The sequence below is a fragment of the Canis lupus genome, chromosome 4 (assembly GCF_048164855.1).
Source record: "Canis lupus baileyi chromosome 4, mCanLup2.hap1, whole genome shotgun sequence".
NCBI lineage: Eukaryota > Metazoa > Chordata > Mammalia > Carnivora > Canidae > Canis > Canis lupus.
The window spans coordinates 9,160,160-9,179,782 of NC_132841.1; the positions used below are offsets into that span (position 1 = coordinate 9,160,160).

Genomic DNA, 19,623 nt, shown 5'->3' on the forward strand with positions numbered 1-19,623 from the left:
CTATTATTTTAGGGGCTGGTGATCATGCTTAAGACCATGCTTTTTACCTCCCTGCTGATAAAGTCTCTTCTAGCAATACTAGCAGCAGAAAGAAGCCACCATGAAAAACAGTCATTCAGAGGAAGATGGTTATGATGAAGATTCTGACAACAGCCACAAAGGAAATGGACATGAGCTTCAGTGCAGTAGATAAGTGTCCCCTTACTGTTTTCATACTCCCGTTTCCCCTTTGCAGGGGTTTCTTCCCGTCCTGGCCACATCTGGCAGATCAACCATTGCTCAACCCACTTACCATTATTCCCAGTGACCTACCTAGGGACTTTGAGTTTCCTGTCTCCACAGGAATACCCAGTAGTCCAGAGAAGAGCCACCACCTTGTGGGGGTGGCTGACCATGACCATCAAGCGGAGATAAAGGCTGCTGTCACCCAGTGAGGGCAGGGAACAGTCTGCACCCAGGCAGTCCCCTCAGGCATCTCTTCATATTCCTTTTGCCTGATTTTGATAGTCAAATAGATAGATATTTGATAGACAAATACAGCAGCCCTGGGTGAGAAGGGCCTGGTGACCTGAGGCTCAGACTTCCAGGATAGCAGAGGGTGACTAGGTGAGGGCAAGTGGAGTCTAGACTGAGTGGGAGAAGAGGCAGACAGTGAGCGTCCCTTGAAGCTCCAAGACTGGCTACAGTGGCAGGACAAGTAGTTTGAATCCCTAGCCTTATTTGAGCTTCCCTCACTGGAATTCTGGAAGAGCTGCTCCCCAGACTTCAGTGAAGCATAGATCTGTGGTACAGAGATGATGGTGAATGCCATGTGGTCTCAGATCCCCTTTCAGGAATGAATACTTACTACTTCCTTGTTCTGAGCGGGGATAACTTCACCTGCCCCCACACTGGGGTGGCCCATAGTCTGTGCTGGATTGAGTTAGGGATGTTAAAACCCAGTGCTCACTTCCCAGCCTAGACTGACCGAGGCCTTTACTGGGTCTGTGGTACAGCTTAAAGTCTGGCCAGTCCTGCTTCCTTTGCTTCCAAGGGGGGTGATCCACAGAGCACCCTCTAGTAAATGTCCTGCTGCCTCATCGCAATCATCACTACCCAGGTAAGTCATCTGGGGATCTAGCGGGTAGCTGAACTGTGAGTCCAGGCCAAAGGGGCTGTTGAGAGGCATGTGACATGGGTGCTCCCGAGGATCATAGTTTGAGGCAGGCTACAAGGGACAGAGATTTCAGGTCAGACACACCTGGGTTCAGTCGTGTGGTTGAAGGGGCTGGTCAGTCTCCTGGGTGTTCATAGGTTATAAGGATGTCCTCCCCAAATCTGTTCCATGTAACCTCTGATCAATGTTTATTCATGGATGTATCTAAACCATATGTTACCTGTTATCAGTTTCCAGCCCTGCTGCCCCTTGCAAGAATTAATGCACAAATTCCCCATTGTTTGAGATGGACCCTATCCTCTTGAGTCATGCAATCACCTCAAGATCTCATGGGCACGTGCAATGTGGCCATATTGACACTGGCACCTCACAAGGCCCAGACCTTCTAGGTGAGAGAAAGGGTGGCCTGCAGCCTCTGCCCCGGCCACCCACTGGCAATCAGGGCCTGCAGGGAAAGAGGCCTGCCTTGCTGCTGAACAGTAATTACAGACCATGCCTTGTCTTTAAGTTGTTGGCAGTGTCAAAAGAATTTATTTCAAATCTGCTTAAGACTGTGATAAAACTCAGGTTTTCCAAAAGGCAATACACAAAGTTCAACCAACCCCCAAAGACCAGAAAACACAGTGTTTGCAATTCAAAAAATACAAACGCTTGTGGGTACCAATACAAAAATTAGAAAAAAGTTGATTTCCTCCCCCCTCCCCAACAACCGCCCCCCGCTCCCCCCCCCCTCCGTGTTTCCAATGAAACATGAACACCAACGGGACCCAGAGCTGCCACCATATACCAACAACTCCAACAGGACTTGGATGCGATGGGTGGGGTCAGAGGGAGGAAGAAAAACAGGTAAAGAAAGGCAGGAACATGAAGTTCTGTGGACAGTCAAAACAAGAACACAAAGCTTGTTACTTTTTCAATTCCTTTGCCAACATGAAACAAATCTCTCATGCTTCATACAACAGTTTAGTGGGAAAGCAGCAATTCTACATCATGCATTTAACATCCTCTGCTTTGCTTACTCTGCGCTTCCTCTGTGCTGAGGAAGTCTCGGCTTGGGACACCTGTCACCAAGTGTGGGAGGAGCTCCAAAGGTCTGTCCCCAGGTGGGCTGTCACCCAGCAGACACCTGCCACGTTCCTGCTTCCACAGCCACAGGCAGTCACTTTTCCAAACCTGAAGTCTGTTTTGGGACTTTCCTCAGAGCCTGTCTGAGGGCCTGGCCTGATGAGTGGTGCCCACCTTGCTGGGGTCCTTCCCAGGACTGGGGTGGGCAGCCTGTGCCCTTGGTGAATTGCATTCTTTGAGAGAACAGTGACGCCTCCAGACAAGACTCCAGATGAGGTCTCCACTCCCAGCCCCTGCCTGAAGCCAACGATGTTGTTCACTGAGAAAGCCAGGAACTCTCCCTTAGTGGGTCGTGCAAATAGATCCCAGGGCTGAGACGACTGCGAAGCAGCCTCCGAGCTGCCATGCGGGCGCCTCCCGTCTTCCTCTTAGCCTGTTGGTTTTCAGAGCTGCTCCCCTGCTGACACCTTGGGAACCAATGGAGTTACACTCTGGTTTGGGGTCACCTTAGATACTAGAATTTAATTAAGGTGACTGAGGAGGCAGAAAGGCAGGTTGACCTCTTTCCAGGTTTTACAGGGGCTCTGTACTCAGATGCCTTTGGGACCAACAATGAGAATGCTGATATGTACATAGCCTGTTTACAGAACTTTGTACAGAAAGTACTGTTAAAACAGGCCTCACTGAGAATGGGAACATTTGGGGTGTTGTGTTGCTTTGAATGGTCATGTGAAGCCTATTTGAAATGTCAACTTCTTGTCAAGGCCAGGCGGCAGGCTGGTCATTAAGAGGCTTGAATGGAAGACACTGTGGTCAGAAAACATTCTGGAAAGTCACCACACAGCCTTAATTTATTGAATGGGGACCATTAGCCTAGACTTAGATGAAAGACTACATTTTTTCCTTTAAAAAGTGTTATTCTCTAATCCTCACAATGCATCAGAGGAGGTAGGTTGGTAGGACTGGTTCCATTTTCAGGTGGGGATACAGAGGCACAGAAAGACTTAAGATATTTGCCCACACCCATACCATGAATCAATATCAAAGCCAGCTTAAAAAGAGATGGGTTTCTGAGGGCTGAACTTGGTATCTGATGAACACATCCTACCCCAAACCTACTGTTACCTATTTTATGGTCCATTTAAAGTTAAAGCCGCCAGGATCCTGTTCCCGTCCAGGAGGAACTGCTAAGGAATGTGATCAACAGGCACAGGTACTGGCTTGCTTGCAAAACAAAAGTGGAGCTTTCCCAGAATCAGCATAGACCTAAAATACCTTTTAATGAGATCTGATTTGATTTTTAAAACCAGACAAAGGCCACATATCCATTAGGAAGTTCCTGTTGCTTCCGATCGAAAGTGGCCAAGGAAAAAGAAGGTAATAAGGTTTGCCTTCTAGGAAGGGGTGTGTGGCATGGGGAGCAACTTCAGTAAATACAAGGTGAGACCTGACAGCTTGGCTTCCTTTCATGGCTCACCTCACCTCCTGCCACCTTCCCCAGTTGGCAGAACACTGCAGACTCTTCGAAAATCCTGATCTGGGGCATTAAGATGAAGGCCCCCAGCTTCGTGACATGGGCTTTCCGTGTAACACTGACGTGGACGCCCCACACATCACTCTGCATATCGACACAGGACAAACCACTAGCACAGCCTAGTGGTTCTCAACCCGGGTGTCCCCCAGGGGACATGCGGCAATGTCCGCAGACAGTTGGCACACCCAACGGGGGTTGCTGCTGGCATCTGGTGGGTGGAGGCCAAGGATGCTGCCAGTCATCCTACAGAGCACAGGACAGCACCCAACTATAAGAGGATCAATCACCCCTAAATGGCGATACTGCTGAACTAGAGGCACACTGGCATCCTCCGTGGGCTCTGTGATAGTGTTTTCCAGCATCACATGCTAGGTCCCTCCCAGGGTTCTTCCCTACCCTCACTCTCTCACCCTGAGCAGGTGGCCATGGGATGGACCCGCAATAGCTTCATGGAAGAGCTGCCCGCGCATCTGCCGAGACATGCCTTCACGGGGGACCAGACCTTTCACTTGCAACCAGAATTAAGGCTAAGATGCAAAAATCCCCAAAAGAAGCACATGTGGAACCTGCATTCTGATCCTTTCCTGAGAGTGCTCTGGTAGGCAGGGGGCACCGGATGGGAGGGGCGTCGCCGGGCAGCACGAGCAAGGAGGACAGGCCTGATCCCAAGGCTGCTGGTGAGCTCCGGTTCTGCCCAGGCTCACTCTGGAAAGCATGGCCCATCCTCCTCCCTCTCAGTGGGCCGTGGCGGGGCGGGGCGGGGGTGGGGGGGTGGGGGGGTCTGCGGCTCTGTCACAGCTAGAGTTCACACAGAGCTGAAGATTCAGCCTAGAAGTATATACAGTTTTATAGTTTTTAGGTCAGTCACATTGTGGGGCAGGATGACTGACATCCACTTTAATTAGAATCATTATTTTCCCAAACAGGACAGAAAGGGGGGAAGCAGGGCTGTATATAATGTCTTACCTTCTTTGAATTAGGAACTAGGATGCTATGCAGTGAGTTGCTATTGGACACTTTTAAAAAAGATGAATTCTAGAAGGAAAGGCAAACACTTTGATCAAATTCGCTCACTAGCAAAGAATGAACTGCAGACCTACGTTAGTTAAGGAGGCAGTATTTACAATGCAATAGAACTTGACGTCTTAAATTACTTTGAATTCCTTTCTCACGGAAACTGCTCCATAGACAAACATCACGTTATTCCTCAGCCAGCCCAACGAAAGCATCGTCTAGATAAGACTTTATGTTCAAAAATGCCACCACGTTGTAAAGGGACAGGGAATTCGATGGCAGATGAGAAACCCATGACCCATCGCCTGTACTCCCAAATCTCCAAGGGTGACATAAAGCCATGAGCTGTTGATGATTCCTTCTGTGTTTGGCTGATCCCTCAAAAACATGGGTGTGTGGCCCAGACCTGCCTTCTCTCCTAGGTCCATTTTCGTCCCTGAAAGGTGTTCTGTGCTGAGGACAGGAGAGGTGGCTGCAGGACAGTCTGACATGATGCCTGGCATCGCCGTATTGCTGAGGGCTCCTGGAGGAGTTGGAGAAGGTACAAAGGCGCCTGCTCCAGGCACTCACGGGGCCTCCGGGAGCTGCAGACCCACTGCAAAAGTGGCCAAGAGTTCTGGAGGCTTCGCTCTGGAAAATTATCTTTTATTTCCTAAAAAGATCACCTGCTGTGGTAGGACTTCTTTTCCCGGCTGCACATCTGTCTGACCCAGGTGCTGGCCGTCCTGAGGATGTCACCAAGTCCAGCTGATCTGGAGCAGCTCCTCTCCAAAGAGGCAGATACAGGGCCACCTGGTGGGCCGGGCTTCGGGGATTCTCAATGCTCCCCAGCCTTTCATGGGGGAACTCCATTGCAGGAAGCCACCGCCGCCTTCCCGGTCACACTCACGCCCAGGATCACTCCCAGAGTGGCCCTTCTTCTCCCAAAGCCGAGCCCCCTGGACCTGCCGGCCATGGCTCCTCTGTGTCCTCCAGTCTTTAGGAATCCTCCCCACCTCCATGCTGAGTCCACCCGGAGCTATGGCTAAGGATTGAAACCAAAGGCAAGTGGAAGCTGAGGACACGGGCAGCCTGGGGCCCAGGGAGTGACACCCCCAGGGAGGGGAATCTGGTGGAGCTCTGGGACAGGACGAGGAGCACATCCGTGCACCCAAGGAACCATGCAGCTGGCGGAGAATGAAGAGGCAGGACCGCAGCTGCCCTTGCAGGTGACCCTGCAGGTGAACGCCAGGACCGGGGCACGTGGAGGCTTAAACAGCACCAAGCAGCTCTTGGGGATGCCGGCAGCCGCCTGGCACGCGGCTGCGGGGACAAGGTAGCCTTGCGGCCCAGGGCGTGGGCTCTGAGGTAGGATTGTCGGATCTGCTGCTAGGGGGCAGGATCTACACAGCGTTGGCCGGGCAACTCGGAAAGGGCAGTGTCTAGACGAGCAGGTAGACCAGAGTAAACAGTCGCTGCCGGTTTATGGGCTAAGTCATATAAAAATCCAATCCAGCAAATGGTCAAAATAAAATGCTTGGTAAAATATATTCTTTGAAAAAGGCGAGAGAAGTTTCACTAACCAGATGGAAAATGGAGGTGGCAGGTGACAGGCAGCCTGGGGCCCAGGACAGGGAGGAAAAGCAGGAGAAGATGGAAACATGCTTTGGGGACAGGGCCAAGGCAGGCTGCGGGCTCAGAGCCCTGAAAGCGAGCTCTCTTTGCGAGAGATGCAGATGACTCAGTGAGCATCTCTGGGAGAAGGTCCTTGCTCCCAGGGAAGAGGCTGGGCTCCAGCCTCTCAGCCTTGGACTCTGGGCAGTGGGGGCGAGGAACACCCTGATATTGCTGTTTGCTGCCTTCTTCAGAGGATCTGCCCCCCCCCCCCCCCCCCCCGGCCACCTTGGGGCCACCTGCTGCTTTCAGGATGACAGTAGAATGGGTCTCCAAGCAAAGGTAGGAGGTTTTAAGAGGCTCCCCCATGGCCTCCCATCTCGTGTGTCACGTGCTACGAATCTGGGTGGGGCTCAGCCTGGAAGAAAGCAACTCATGACAGGCTTGCATTCCAGAAAAGAGCCACCAGGTGAAGACTCCTCACTCTGTCATTCCAATTTCAGTATTTTCCTGTGTTTAAGAACTAAGAACCAAGTAAATGAATTTTAGTGAACTATCGTGTGTGTGCGTGCACACTGTGCACATGCGTGAGAGAGACAGAAAGACAGAGAGATTGGCTGATTAATGAAGGACCATAGGAAACCATTTTAAAAAGTTCTCAATAGTTCAGTGGGAGTGTTGAACGTCAAAATTAATGCCCCTTTCTATCGACATTGAATTAGGTTTGCAAGGGCATCACACAGTGGAGGCTCCAGGACCAAGATGCAAAAGGATAACATTTCCTGGTGAAGATGAGAACTTGCAGCCTCGGGACTGAGTGATGTCTCAGTAAATGGTCAACATCCGGGGCATGGGATTCCAAAGTGTCTTCCTGCCTCCTGCTCTTAGGATGCCAGTCTGGCCTCCTTTTGCCCCCCACCCCCAAAAGACAAGCTTTGAAACCAGATGGCAGGAAACACAACCACAAACCTCGGATGCGTTCTCACTCCCTGGAGAAAGGTCCTTCTTTGTGAGTATTTGCAATGTCCAGGAGGAATGAAACAGAATGAAACACACCCATGTTCACCACCAATGAGTGGCCACTTTAACGAGTGGCCACTTTAACAAGTGGCCAGTTTAACCAGTTGCCCCAACAAGCATGGCCTGCAGACCTATTCAGCATCTCCCCAAGAAAACATGTCTCTAAGATATTCAGCGACTGCTGGGGCTGCACCCATAACATCATCATTCTACCCTCATGGGTTCTTTGAACGTACTGAGGGGTGATGGGGCTTTTCCCAGGTGCCAGTGAACAGCTGGAGCTGGGAGGCTAGTTGCCTGACAGCTTTGGCCGCCCCAGATTTGTTGGCACTTCCAATCCTGTGTGCAGGGTGACCTGGAAAAGAAGACACGGAGAGTGAAGGTAGGGGAGGCCACCACGAGAACCCAGAACCCTGAGTGCTCAGATAGCACAGGGGCCACGGCCCTGGGGCCTCTCTCTACTGTGGGCTATGCTGTGTATTGTGTTGCTCGCCAGCACTAGTATAATGTCAGAGTTTGCCCTGAGGAGCCGATCTGTGCCTGGACCTCCCACTTTGTCCTAGCTGCCAGGAGCCTAGGCAAGGCTGAGGCTCTGTCACAGCAGGTGTGCAGTTCTCGTGGTTGTCTGTTTCTGCTTTCTTTCCATGGCCCTCGTTCCTCTCCTACACCTGTTCTATTAGCCCCATGGGAGAACAGCCCATATTTCCGGCTGCCTCAAAGGCCTTTTGTGAATGAGTGGAGGTACAAATCAATGGATCAGGGATTGATGTTGCCCTGTCAATATTCAGAGCCAGTGGACAACACAAAGCAGGATTCCCAGAGGTGAGAAGGGTTCTGTTTGAAACCAAGGGTGCTCACCTCACACCCTTACTGGGTTCCCATTTTGTCTCTGTCCTTTTGGGACCTCCTGAGCCTCCTCCAGGACAGCCTAGCCCTATCATCTAAAAGGACAACTTTTCTGCCTGCTTCATGTGAGGGCCAGAGGGGGCAGATGGGGTGAGAGGGAGCAGAAGACTCACAGCCGCTAGGACTAGTCTCTTCCAGCCTTCCTTTGTGTTTCTCCTTTCAGGGGAAAGCCACACCGGGCCATTGGCTCTAGCTGGCCAGGGGACGTTGACTTCCTCCCAACTGCCTAACAGATGCCTCCATTGCACCCTTTCCAGAAAATGGAACCCCTACCTGCTTCCCCCCTCCCTCCGACTGTGTTTCCATAAGCTGCCACCATAAAGCCTCTGCTTCTTGCAAGTGAGTAAGTAGGAAGTGTTCATGCCCGAGAGACTGTCTCCAGGGCAGGTGGGCTGGTGGTAGGTAGCTCTCTGCCTGGGCAGGCAACAGTGAGCTCCTTCGTAGCCCGCACTGTCCAAGTGTACCTCGGAGGCCCCAGAGCCGTGAGGCGAGCAGTCAGCTGGGCTCCTGCGGGGAGGGGTACGCGGTACCTGCACGTTGCGGTTGAGGCTGAGGGCTGGCATGAAGACCCCATCCACGTGGCTGAAGGCTGTGGGCCCCTGCTGCTGCCCATTGATGAAGAAGGTCAGAGTGTGCTTGTTCAAGTCCAGGAGCACTCCAACAGTGGCCCCCTTGCACACACCGCCTTCCGTCCTGGAAAGAGAAGCCCCAGGATGCCCCATCACCACACCTGCTCGGGATGTAGGCGATGGCTTAGAAGAGTCACCTAAAGGATGCTGGGAATATCCTCACCTAAAACACACAGCCCCCATGGTAGTGTAGGGAGCTATTCCTCTGGGCTCTGAGACTTGTTTTTGAAGCACACTCTCCAGTTAAGGGCCACACAGGAAGGCCTCATCCTGTGTGTATGCTTCCTTAACATAGGGGACCAGCTTATTCTGTCCCTTTTATCCTCACCATCCCTGAGATCTGGACCCCAGGGAGTTAGGGTTTGGATAAGCCCATCCCACTTGAAAACCTGGAGCATGGAGCATGGGTAGGGAAGGCTCCTATACCTGCCAAGGAAAGGAAATAATTTGGCGCCCTTTACAGCTTTAACCAGTGAGGATGTTGAGATCCGCAAAGAGGCTGACAGCCAGGCCTTAGGGAGATTGCAAAAGCTCCACCGGGCTTCAGCTCATCTTAGAAAGCTCCCAGGGATTCTTGCAAGGCCATGCATGGCAGGGTCAGGTGCTGAACCTGGATTCAAGTTCCCTGTCTGAGTCGCCATCCCATGGGTGCCAACGGTGTGGGAGCCTTGAGGCTAAACTGTGAAACTCTCCGTGAATGTCTAGATCTTACATTTGGCGGTGGTGGGAATGCACGTTCCCGGGGAGAAGAATCAGTGAGCTGCCCTGTGCGGCGCCCTGGCCGACCCGCCTCCTCTCCGTGTTAGAAGAGGGTCCTTCAGATCCCCTTCCCTTAGCTGAGGGCCGAGCTCTCAGCCTCCCCTTCAGCTGCTCCAGTCCGATAAGAAAACCATTTTTACCCATTTCCCGGGTGGGGCAGGAGCCCATCAGCTGCAGGCTGATGGCAGGGCAGAGAGCAAGGTCTTGAGGAAGGTCGTGAGGAAATTCGGGGTGCTGATGGGAAAGGAGCTTCCCAAGCTGACAGGTTTCCCCGGGGTGGGGGTGCGGGGGGCGGCGTTCCGATCTCAGGGCAGGATCCTGCAGGTGGGAAATGGGAACTCGAACAGCCCCTGGTGCTATTCAGACACTGACCGCCGGGTGGCGGTAGAGACCGGCCCGAGGCGCGCACACGTGCTTCCCACCCGAGCGCTGCTGCGCTGGGCTCCCCTGCGCTGGGCTCCCCGGGGCCGCCCCCTGCCCAGGCTCCCACTGCTCCCCCCACACAGGAGCGGAGGCGGGGCCCCGAGCTAAGGCCTGACAGCCGCTAGGGAGCCACGAGACTTGGGACACTCGTTTAACCTAAGCCTTTTGGAGAATCTGTAAATGACCTTTGTACTTTGGGGAGGACCAGATGAAATCATCTCAACCAGGTGCTTCAGACAGCCTCAGGCAGGAGGTAAGCTCGGTAAATGCTGTTGTTACTCCCATCCGCAGGATATCTGGGCACCATTTGGTTTAAGCAAGTGGAGATGGAGCTGGTGGGTCTGGACCCAGCTCCTCTGTGGTTTGTGAAAAGGGGGACCAGGGCAGGTCCAGTGCCTGGGCATCCTGGGGCACCCAGTAAGCCTGCGGGGCCCAGGCAGAGGGTGCAGAGGGATAGAGGTGCTACCCCTCCTCCAGGCGGCTGTAGACAGGAGTCACTGCCAGAGAAAAGGCAGGTGGGAGAGGTCCAATCCTCTTCCAACCTCCACCACCCCCCCTCCCCCCGAGGCTTGGGCAAGGACCCCTGGGACCATTCGCAGGAGCCACAGGTGGACCCAGAACACTGAGAGCCTCCGGGCTGCCTTAGCCTGGCTCCTTGAGGCTCGTTGCCTCTCCTGGCTGGGGAGATGGCCCTTAGCAGACCAGGAGGGAGATCACACTGTGAGGAGGCAGCTCCCGGTGGCCATGATTCTTTATTTCTGGGTTCCTTGGCCAGTGCTGGCCTTAAAGATTTTCCATCCCTCACCCTTACCCTGGACACACAGACCCGGTGTGAGCGCGAATCCCTGTGGGAGGAGAAAGCGAGCACTGAGCTATGAAGGGAGGGTGGGGGACTCACTGCCTTCCTTCCCTGTTTGAGGAGAGAGACCAAGGCGCCCACGAGTCCCTGAAGGAGCCCAGGTATCAGTGACCTCTTCCCAGAGTAACCCCAGAGGGCCCATCTCCCTGTGTCTATCCTGGTAGCACTGTTCCCAGGGCCAGCCTCAGGGTGAAGGGGTGCTGGGGGTGGCCTTGACAGTGAGCACCCCTCCCAGGCCTGCCCCTTTTGGAGGGCAGGCTCCGCCTTGTTAAAGCCCACATGAGGCTGGGTGGTGAGAGGGTGCACTGCCAGGGCAATGGCACCTGCTCCCTCTGTAGAGACCCTGTCACAGCCGTGAGGGCACCAGCGGTGCAGTGACTCAGGCCCGGCTGATAGTGTGTGAAGGAGAAAGGAGCAGGACTGGGAGGGGAATGACAGCCAAGAGGCCTGGAAGACCCTGGTGCTGGGGCTTGCCATGTAACCTGTGAAGCCCTGTGCCCTGGGGCTGCTCTAGTCTCCATGGCATGCTCTGCAAGCAAACACTCCATTTCTACCTGGACATTGGACACCCAAGTAGCTGAAATACCTCCCCCACATTCCTGATGCCTGGACTTGGGAATGGCAGCAGGGACGCTGCCCCCACAGGGCCCTCATTCCCAAACACCCCATGACGGCGCACCTGTTGGTGTGGGAGTTGCAGTGCATGAACCAGCTGCGGTTGTTGTCCACATACATGGCCCAGGCCTTGTCGTCCTTGCCCAGCATCATGTCCTTGACCACGCTGGCCCTGGCCACCCCAAAGGCAGGGTCCGGGTGGTTGTCATACCGATCCACATGCAGCTCCCAGTAGTGTACACCCTTGGAGAATGCCGCTGTGCCCAGCACCACCCGGTCGTCATAACTGCTGCAGGTGGCCGTCTGGTTGTCATTGGATAAAATGATGTCCCGGTGACCAGAGTTGGGGTCAAAGGTGAACCAGGCCACTGGAAAGGAAGGAAGCCGAGTCAGGGATGGAATTCGCTAGCCCGTCTCTAACCTGGGCTTAGAGGAAGACTCACTTGCATCTATCAGAAAGTTGGCATCCAGCATCAAATGTTCTTTCCTGGCTGGTTCACACACAGGCACACACATGTTCCCATGTACACGCATGCACACACACTCTGTCCGATGTGTGTTCATCCAAGTTCTCAATCCCATGAAGCCAACCTTGCCAAGGAATGCAGACATTCGGGCCTCGGAGCCCCAAATCTAAATGCATTTTATGGAGTCTTGGTTTCTGACATCCTTCCAATAGCTCCATGCACTGGTGTGAGTTAGAGGAAGTAGACATCTGTGCCCCACTCTGTGGGTGGGGGATTTGACCCACAGAGACGTCAAGTGAGGTAACCAAAATCACCACACTCCATCCTCCTATTCTGCAGCCCACTGAGTGGCCCCTCCTTCTGTTCTCCAGTGTCCTCAGGTTGTGGAAAGTGGGGTGCTTACTCTAAAATGGTGACCACAGTACACAGGGCAACACCTGCTACCCTGCAGAGCAGGGGGCCCCTGAGGGCAGAGAGCTGGTGGTTTCTAAAATGACTCTGCAGGTTGCACCATTTTCAGACAAGCATCCCCAGTTGTGCCCTTGACAAGAGCATCTGCTCCCGCCCTCTCTCCCCTCCGTCCTTGGGAGACTAACCAGGCGCGTCACATTTTCCTCAGGGTGCCCAAGGGATGCGCTGGGATACACGATGACAAACAGGATTGGCATCATCCCGGGACCCTGCAGCCCAGGCAGGGGCATGCCTGGGTTAGCAGGGCAGACTCTTTATAGAACATGCTCTTCATTGACATCATCCCTCCCTGCTAAAGGCTCAGACGACCAAAATCCCATGAAAGCTGGTCTGCTTTTGTTACCAGAAACCTGAAAGGATGCAGCCAGGTGTGTCAACAGTCAGATGGGGGCTCTCACACTAGATAGTCAAGGGATAGTTTCCCATTGCAAGGAAGGTCACACCCAGGGACCAGTGGTCTTTTTCCAGGACTGTCCTACCCATTCTCAGCCCCTGGGTCTCCCAGAGACCAGACCCCCGTTTCCCTTCCCAGTTCAGCAAATGGGGTGAAAAAATGGTTTTTTTGTGGTTTGTGGGGAGGGAGGTGCAGGCAAGGGGCAGGGCTGGGAGGAGACATATATGCTTCACTGCTGTCACATTCCCCGCCCCCCTCCACTCCTCTGTCCTAGGCAGCTGGGTCCCCCTCCCTCCTGCCCCATTCTCCTTTAGAAGCTCATCCACAGTGCCTGAATCTGATCCTCCCCCGTTCCCCACCCCCACCCCCCAGCCCACCCTGTGCTTACCATCAGATGTCTGCAGGACCACGGTTTTACTGTAAGGCCCGACGCCAGAGGTGTTGAAAGCCTTGACCCTGGCGTTGTAGGTGCTGTTGAAATGGAGACCGTCGATGGTGCACAGGGTCTCTTTGCCAACATACACTTCCTAAAAGACAGCCAAGAGCATTCAGGAGGTGCCCCAGTTAGTTGGAAAATTCTTCTTAGCAATGTGTTGACATTTAAAGTGCTAGCACCCCAATAGAGTTCTTGGATCAGGGGAATTTGGATAAATGGCAACAGGGCCACAGACCATGTCCAAGTGGGGCACAGAGTCTGACTACTGGCTGGTCAGCCCCTCTGCCTGTGAGGGCTTGAGGTGTGACGGGGTTCTAGGAAGGCAGGGAGTGAAGGTGGGTCTGCAGCCAGCTAGCATGCTGCCTGAGAATGTCCTGACTCTGCTGAGGCCAGCCAGTCAGACAGGACTCCACAAGGGGGTAGAGGTCCAGAAACCCCCTTTCCTCCTATGCCACTGTTTCTACTTTGTCTAAAACATCTTTCCTATAGGGTTGTTTAGGGAGTTGGCTCTTCATTTGTTATTCTAAGTTATTAACGATAATTAGCTGTGTGCCAAGCATTGTATAAGGTATTTTAATCCTCACATACCCCTTGGATGTTGTTACTATCTTTTGTATTTTTATATCTGAGGAGACTCAGAGAAGGTAGGAACCTGCCCAAGATCAGAGTGAACCAATTTGGAAACCAGGGTTCAAATCCAGGTCTGCCTGCATTCAAACCCAGCACACTTCCCACTATAACATGAGGCTCCTCATAAATTCTAGCTCCTGTTAGTGGTCATGTCTCAAAGGGAAGAGGCCATGTGTATTTAAGTTCTGTGGCTGCTTCTTTGAACATTCTAAAAACAGTCTTCTCTTCCCATTTCCAAAACGGGGGCTCTTTTCCTGGTTTCTGGTCCAGGAGTTATTTCCAGTCTTAGCTCCTTTGTGTGGCCAGAATGACTGAGGTTCTAAACCCAGTGAATGATCTGCCATTCCTGGCTGACCCAACCTCAACTCCTCTCTTCCCTAAATTGCCCATATTCACAGGGAACCCAATAATTCTCAAGGGAATGCTGCATGTTTCCCCCCAACTCTTCTGTTCTTATAGGCTATCTTTCAAACAAAAAAAAATGAAATGACATATGCATACATCCCTTTGAGAGAAACAAAAGGGATATTGATTTTCGGCAAGATTTGTTAGATGGTCACATGGGGAAGAAATGTCACAGTTGTCACAGTGGCAGTGGTAGGCCAGTGTGCCTTAGTCTCCTCAGGAATGGAAAGGAGGAGCTCTAAGAAGACCTAGAGTTTGTGCTCCTCAGCATTCATTCCAACAATGCAACTTGACAGTGACCTGAGCTTCGCTGTGTGAAATCTCAAAGTAGATTTACATTAGAGGGTCAGCTTAGGGTCTCAACTAGATGGGGGAGAGAAGACCATTTCTGACTCACTAAGAGTTTTATTGTCCCCGTGATATTTCATCACTGGAAACATGAGTGTAGAAGTTCATCCCAACCCAACAACCATTTACCAAGTGTCTATCTTCACACACACAGAGCACCTTGCCAGGTAAAACAATCAGTGACTCGGGCAGGGCAGGGAGTGATAGAGCGTTGAGGGAGTGGAGACCTGCTTGAGCAGGGATATCTGGGAGGGGGTGAAGAATAGCTAGGATTGCACTCGTGGGGTGAACTGGGAGATAGATCCATCCAGGTGATACATTCTCTGAGCTCTTCCTTGGCCTAAGACCTCTGTCTGCACAGGAAAGCTGTCCTAAATTTTCCCTGTGGCTGCCACCTTTGCCTTCCAGAGCTGCCCAGACCTAGCCCTCTGTAAGGAAGCCCCATCTCCCAAGGGTCCAGACCCATTGGCTCTCTGTTTTTGGGCCAATGCCCTTTGGGGGCTGAGAACAGCCCCATGGGCTAGTCCAGAGGCCTTGATGTTAGGACCCCTCAAAACAAGCAGCAGGGCCTCACCCGGAACTGCCCCCCATCGCCGTCATCCAGCTCCAGGATGTAGCCGTCCACAGGGCTGTGGGTGAAGGGCGGCATTCTCCAGGCCAGTGTGACACTGTTGTTGTGGGTGCAGCACTTCTCCAGCTGCAGCAGGGGGACGGGCGGTACTGTAACAGGAACTACTGGTTCAGTGCATGAAACCCTTACAAGGCATGGGACACCTGTGGGGACTCTCCTCCCCCATGGCAGGGCCCCTGGTCCCCAGAAGGAACGGGCCCCCCTGTGGTCACTCCCAGCTTCTCGCTGGCGCACCTTAGCCCCAGGAGTAAGGGGTGGGAGAGGCATGGCAGATGCGTCCAGGGCCCTAAGTAAGGGTTGTCTTCTTCCCCACCTGCTCACTGAGAATCCCTAGATTTGAGTCTCAGACTCATGAGAAGCCCATGAGGGATTTCAACAGAGCTCAGGCCTGTATGGACCCTCTCTGTGGGGCCAGAGTGCTGCTTACACCACGGCTTGGGAGGGTCCTGTTGGGGTGGGGGCATGCAGAATTCAAAGACACATTTAAACCTTTGGCTAGAGGCACTTTAAAGGCCCAGGGAACCAGATCTGAGAGGGAGACGCAATCTTAGAGCATCCAGCAGTCAACCCTTGGAATTAGAGATTTGAATCAAATGTACCGTAAGTTCTATCGTGAGGAGATCGGGAGAAAGTTTTTATATTCTAGCTTTGTTCAAGCTCAAGAGATTTTGGAAACAAATCCAGTCCAGACTAAAAGTTGTTAAAGGGAAATTTGTAACATCAGATTGGTAAACACTAGAGATTCCAGTTTGGCTCCAATTATTAGGGCTGCCTTCCAAGTTTCATCTGGTGGTTTAGCTGGGTGCAGCCCTGTCTTGTTTACAGTCTTGGTTTCAGGGCTGGCTGAGCATAACCGAGTCCCCAGGCCTCAGTTTACCAGCATGTAGAGGTCCCCTCTCCATCCTAGGCTCTGCTGTTGGCTCTCCCACTTCCTCTGTGAATCCACTACCCAGTCCCACCCAGAGCAGCCTCCTCCTTTTGCACCCCCACTTTCCAGAGCTACCCCTTCTTCTGCTGTACTTTCCCACATGCTGCCAGGCTCCTCCTGCCCCTCAGCACCACGTCTCATTCACACCTAGGTGCAGGCAGCATTTCCAAACCTCACCTGAGGTGCAAACTGAGTGTGGGAGTGTGTATGCAATTGTGTAAGACACTGGTTTTGTCTTTAGTGTAAAAATGGCCACATGATTTTCAGGTAAGGATTTCCTGCACTCAGATTCTGTAGATTTGGCACTCTGTCCTTTGGTATTTTGGTTTTAAAAAATCAAAGAGCTTTATTGCCTCTCCTGAATGTACCCTTGATGCCTCTGGAGAGGTAGCCTTAGAATAGGACTTTGGTTCTGGCCATCACTTGCTAATGTTGTAACCTGGTGCAAGTCATGCAACTTAATCTGACCCTTAGCCTGTCTCTCATGGCTCTCCCCTGCCTTCTAGCATCCTCCACTTTGCTCATTCTGCTCTCACCTCTGACATTCTTGCTCTTCTTGGAACCCAGAAAATGGATTCCTGCTTCAGGGGCCTTTGCATTTGCCACCCCTGAGCCACCTAGAATATTCTTCCCCTATATTGCATCTCTCTCCTCCTCCTCACCTCAAAATATCCCCCTTTCCCAAAAAGCCTCCATGGGACTTTATATGATATATTTGTGTACTATTTCCTTTTCTAAAATATCAGCTCAGTCTTGTGAGGGAGTTTGTTGACTTGTTCAAAGCTGTGTCCTACACCCTCTCAGAGTGAGTTCCTCTTTAGAAAGAAGCACAGATTGAACTGGGCCAACTACGGCTCACCCCTACATTTCATCTGGATGAAGTCCAGCTGATGGATGGCCTGCAGCAGTGGCTCACTGTCCAAGGTCAGGTCAAACTCCGCAGATACTTTCGGCTCCAGGGCACCTTTGACCCACTGTTCCTGAGACACCTGGACACGCTTGATCAGAGCATCTGAGATCTTAAAGGGGAGCACAGAGGTTAGAGTTTCAATATGCAAAGGAAAAATCATAGAGCAAGTGGTAGGGAAGGAGTAGGGGCTTGGTCTCTGTGGCTTGGGGGATGGGAAGGGGCTGTATTAGCCATGTGCTCTCAAGCCATGGCAGAAAATTTATGATCGCTGCCAGCATGACTGCACAAATAAAAATGCACTGTATCATTTAAATCATATTTTAAAGGACCAATCATTTAAATGTAAAGAAGAGGGGCACCTGGGTGGCTCAGTTGGTTAAGCGTCTGCCTTCAGTTCAGGTCATGATCTCAGGGTCCTGGGATGGAGCCCCAAGTCCCGAGTCCGGCTGAGCAGGGAACCTGCTTCTCCCTCTGCCCTGTGTTCTCCTTCACTATTTTTTCCCTCTCTATCAAATAAATAAATAAAATCTTAAAAAAATAAATGTAAAGAAGAGCTTGCTGTTTTAAGGATATCAGGCCAAACCGTTTTGTGAAGCAAATTATTCTTTTTAAATATGCAAAAGCATTCTTCATTATATTGCTTTTGCTAGATCTAGTACTTTGCAAAGTGGAAAGTAGGAAACCACATACTAGTGGTTTGTCCTAGGGTCTGAAGAAAGCACTTCTTATATCCTCAGAGTTTTGAAGCTCACTCCCCATGGTGTATTCCCTCCAAGTTGGTCTGCTTCAAACTCTCCATCACGCACTCAGCTCTGCTCTCCTCTGCTGGAAAGTCCTGCTCATTCAGACCCTGGCACATGTCCCTGTGGAGCCATGATCCCGTGGACTCTTCTTAAGGACTAGTCAAGGGGACTCATCATTTTCCCCACAGACGGAGGACTGAGCCACCATCTGAATCACTGTCATGTTCTTGAGAGGTGCTCGTGGCTCTGATTCAGCCTGGCTGTTGGAGGGATGCCCCAGCAAGGTTGCCCGGGCTCTGCAGGCATGGCATATGTCCAGGCCTACAGGGGTCTGCACATTGAGGTAATGGGCCGGGTGGATTCTGCTACTTACTTCCTCTGCTGCAGTCTTTCTAGCTTGTTTGGCAAAGACTGTCTTCTCCCATTTGTGGGAAAAATGTTGAGTTGGGGTCTCTTGAAGTCAAAGCATAAACGCATGACATTTTGTTCCTAGAAATCATGACATTTGACCTCTTCTCTTAACAAGGACACAGAACCAGGGTCATAGCAAGTGAGAATCAGACCCAAGATGAGAACCTAGGTCTTCTGGAATCTCTGAGCAAAAGAATATCTACTCAGTTCACTGAAAGGGACTGTCCTAAAACTTCAGCTAGTTTGGGGAGTACCAGTGGAGTTGGAGATGGGAAGCCAAACCTGTCTATGTCCTCTGAGTGCAAGCCTACCTGTAGGAACCCGGAGGGGTCGTTCTCCTTGATCACCTCCAGGCAGTACTCCATCAGCCCTGTTGATTGGCGCAGCTTCAATGTACAATGATTGATCTGGTCCCAAACCATCTGTGATGAAAAGAACCCCTAGTAACCATCTATCAGAGGAAGAGCAGCCAGACTGTAGTGGGACTTGAAAAATTAGCATGGAAAAAGCCCCGGAAGAGGCAACCATCTTGACCTTCTCCCCTGGCTGCTCTGCTCCTGAGCTGTGTGCCCTCTTTCCTGGGGAATAAATGGACCCACTTCCCAACAAGCTGGCCCAATGCTCAAGAGAACAAACTGTTCCTGAACTCTGGGTAGTAGAGAAAGTGCACAGTCTCCATGTGACCAGTGACCAGCTTCTTATTGTATGTCTCATCTGTTGGTGGTCATGGATAACTCAATGGGTTCAGCTGCCTCACTTGAAAGCCACAGACCATCCCCAACACTCATTCCTTCTTTCCTTGAAAGTACTATTTCCTGGGGCACCTGGTTAAGCATCTGCCTTTGGCTCAGGGTGTGATCTCGGGGTCCTGGGATTGAGTCTTGCATCAGGCTCCCCATGGGGAGCCTTCTTTTTCCTCTGCGTGTGTCTCTGCCTCTCTCTCTGTGTCTCTCGTGAATAAATAAATAAAATCTTTTTTTAAAAAAGTACTATTTCCTAATTCATTGGGAAGTGTCTATAAAATAGGTCGAACCCCCAAGACAATAACACAATCTTCCGTTGATGCAGAGTATTCACAGCACCTGCCCGAATCAGGAGCCCAGTGTCATGTGAGGAAAACCCTCTTCTCCTGGTGGACACTGGTCATATTATTATTGCTGATTACTGAGTGTGTGAGATATTAGAGAGGGCCTGAAGGAGGGGACAGAGTTGGCAACCTGAGCAGAACAAGGCCTCCCCTCTGTCACTGGTCACTTCTGCTCTGCAAGGTGAGAGG

At 51.9% G+C, this 19,623-nt stretch overlaps 1 protein-coding gene and 1 long non-coding RNA gene across 3 annotated transcripts in view; one reads left to right on the forward strand and one right to left on the reverse strand.

Annotated features, from left to right (window-relative positions):
* The first annotated feature begins 6,655 nt into the window (after window positions 1-6,655).
* LOC140631818 (uncharacterized) lies at window positions 6,656-8,627 on the forward strand. Its single transcript, XR_012029324.1, has 2 exons — window positions 6,656-8,204; window positions 8,452-8,627. It is a non-coding gene; the product is annotated as an uncharacterized lncRNA (long non-coding RNA).
* TRIM67 (tripartite motif containing 67) overlaps window positions 7,419-19,623 on the reverse strand; it is a 47,801-nt gene continuing 35,596 nt past the window's right edge. Inside the window, exons 4-10 of one of the 2 annotated variants that reach the window (XM_072823093.1) lie at window positions 18,659-18,769; window positions 17,149-17,302; window positions 15,299-15,444; window positions 13,294-13,432; window positions 11,638-11,941; window positions 8,819-8,981; window positions 7,419-7,737 (exon numbers count right to left, since the gene is read on the reverse strand). In XM_072823093.1, the coding sequence (XP_072679194.1) occupies window positions 7,672-7,737; window positions 8,819-8,981; window positions 11,638-11,941; window positions 13,294-13,432; window positions 15,299-15,444; window positions 17,149-17,302; window positions 18,659-18,769 (1,083 nt within the window). In that variant the 3' untranslated portion in view covers window positions 7,419-7,671. Of the gene's footprint in view, window positions 7,738-8,818; window positions 8,982-11,637; window positions 11,942-13,293; window positions 13,433-15,298; window positions 15,445-17,142; window positions 17,303-18,658; window positions 18,770-19,623 lie in introns of both variants that reach the window. The other variant, XM_072823092.1, reaches the window with a different exon arrangement.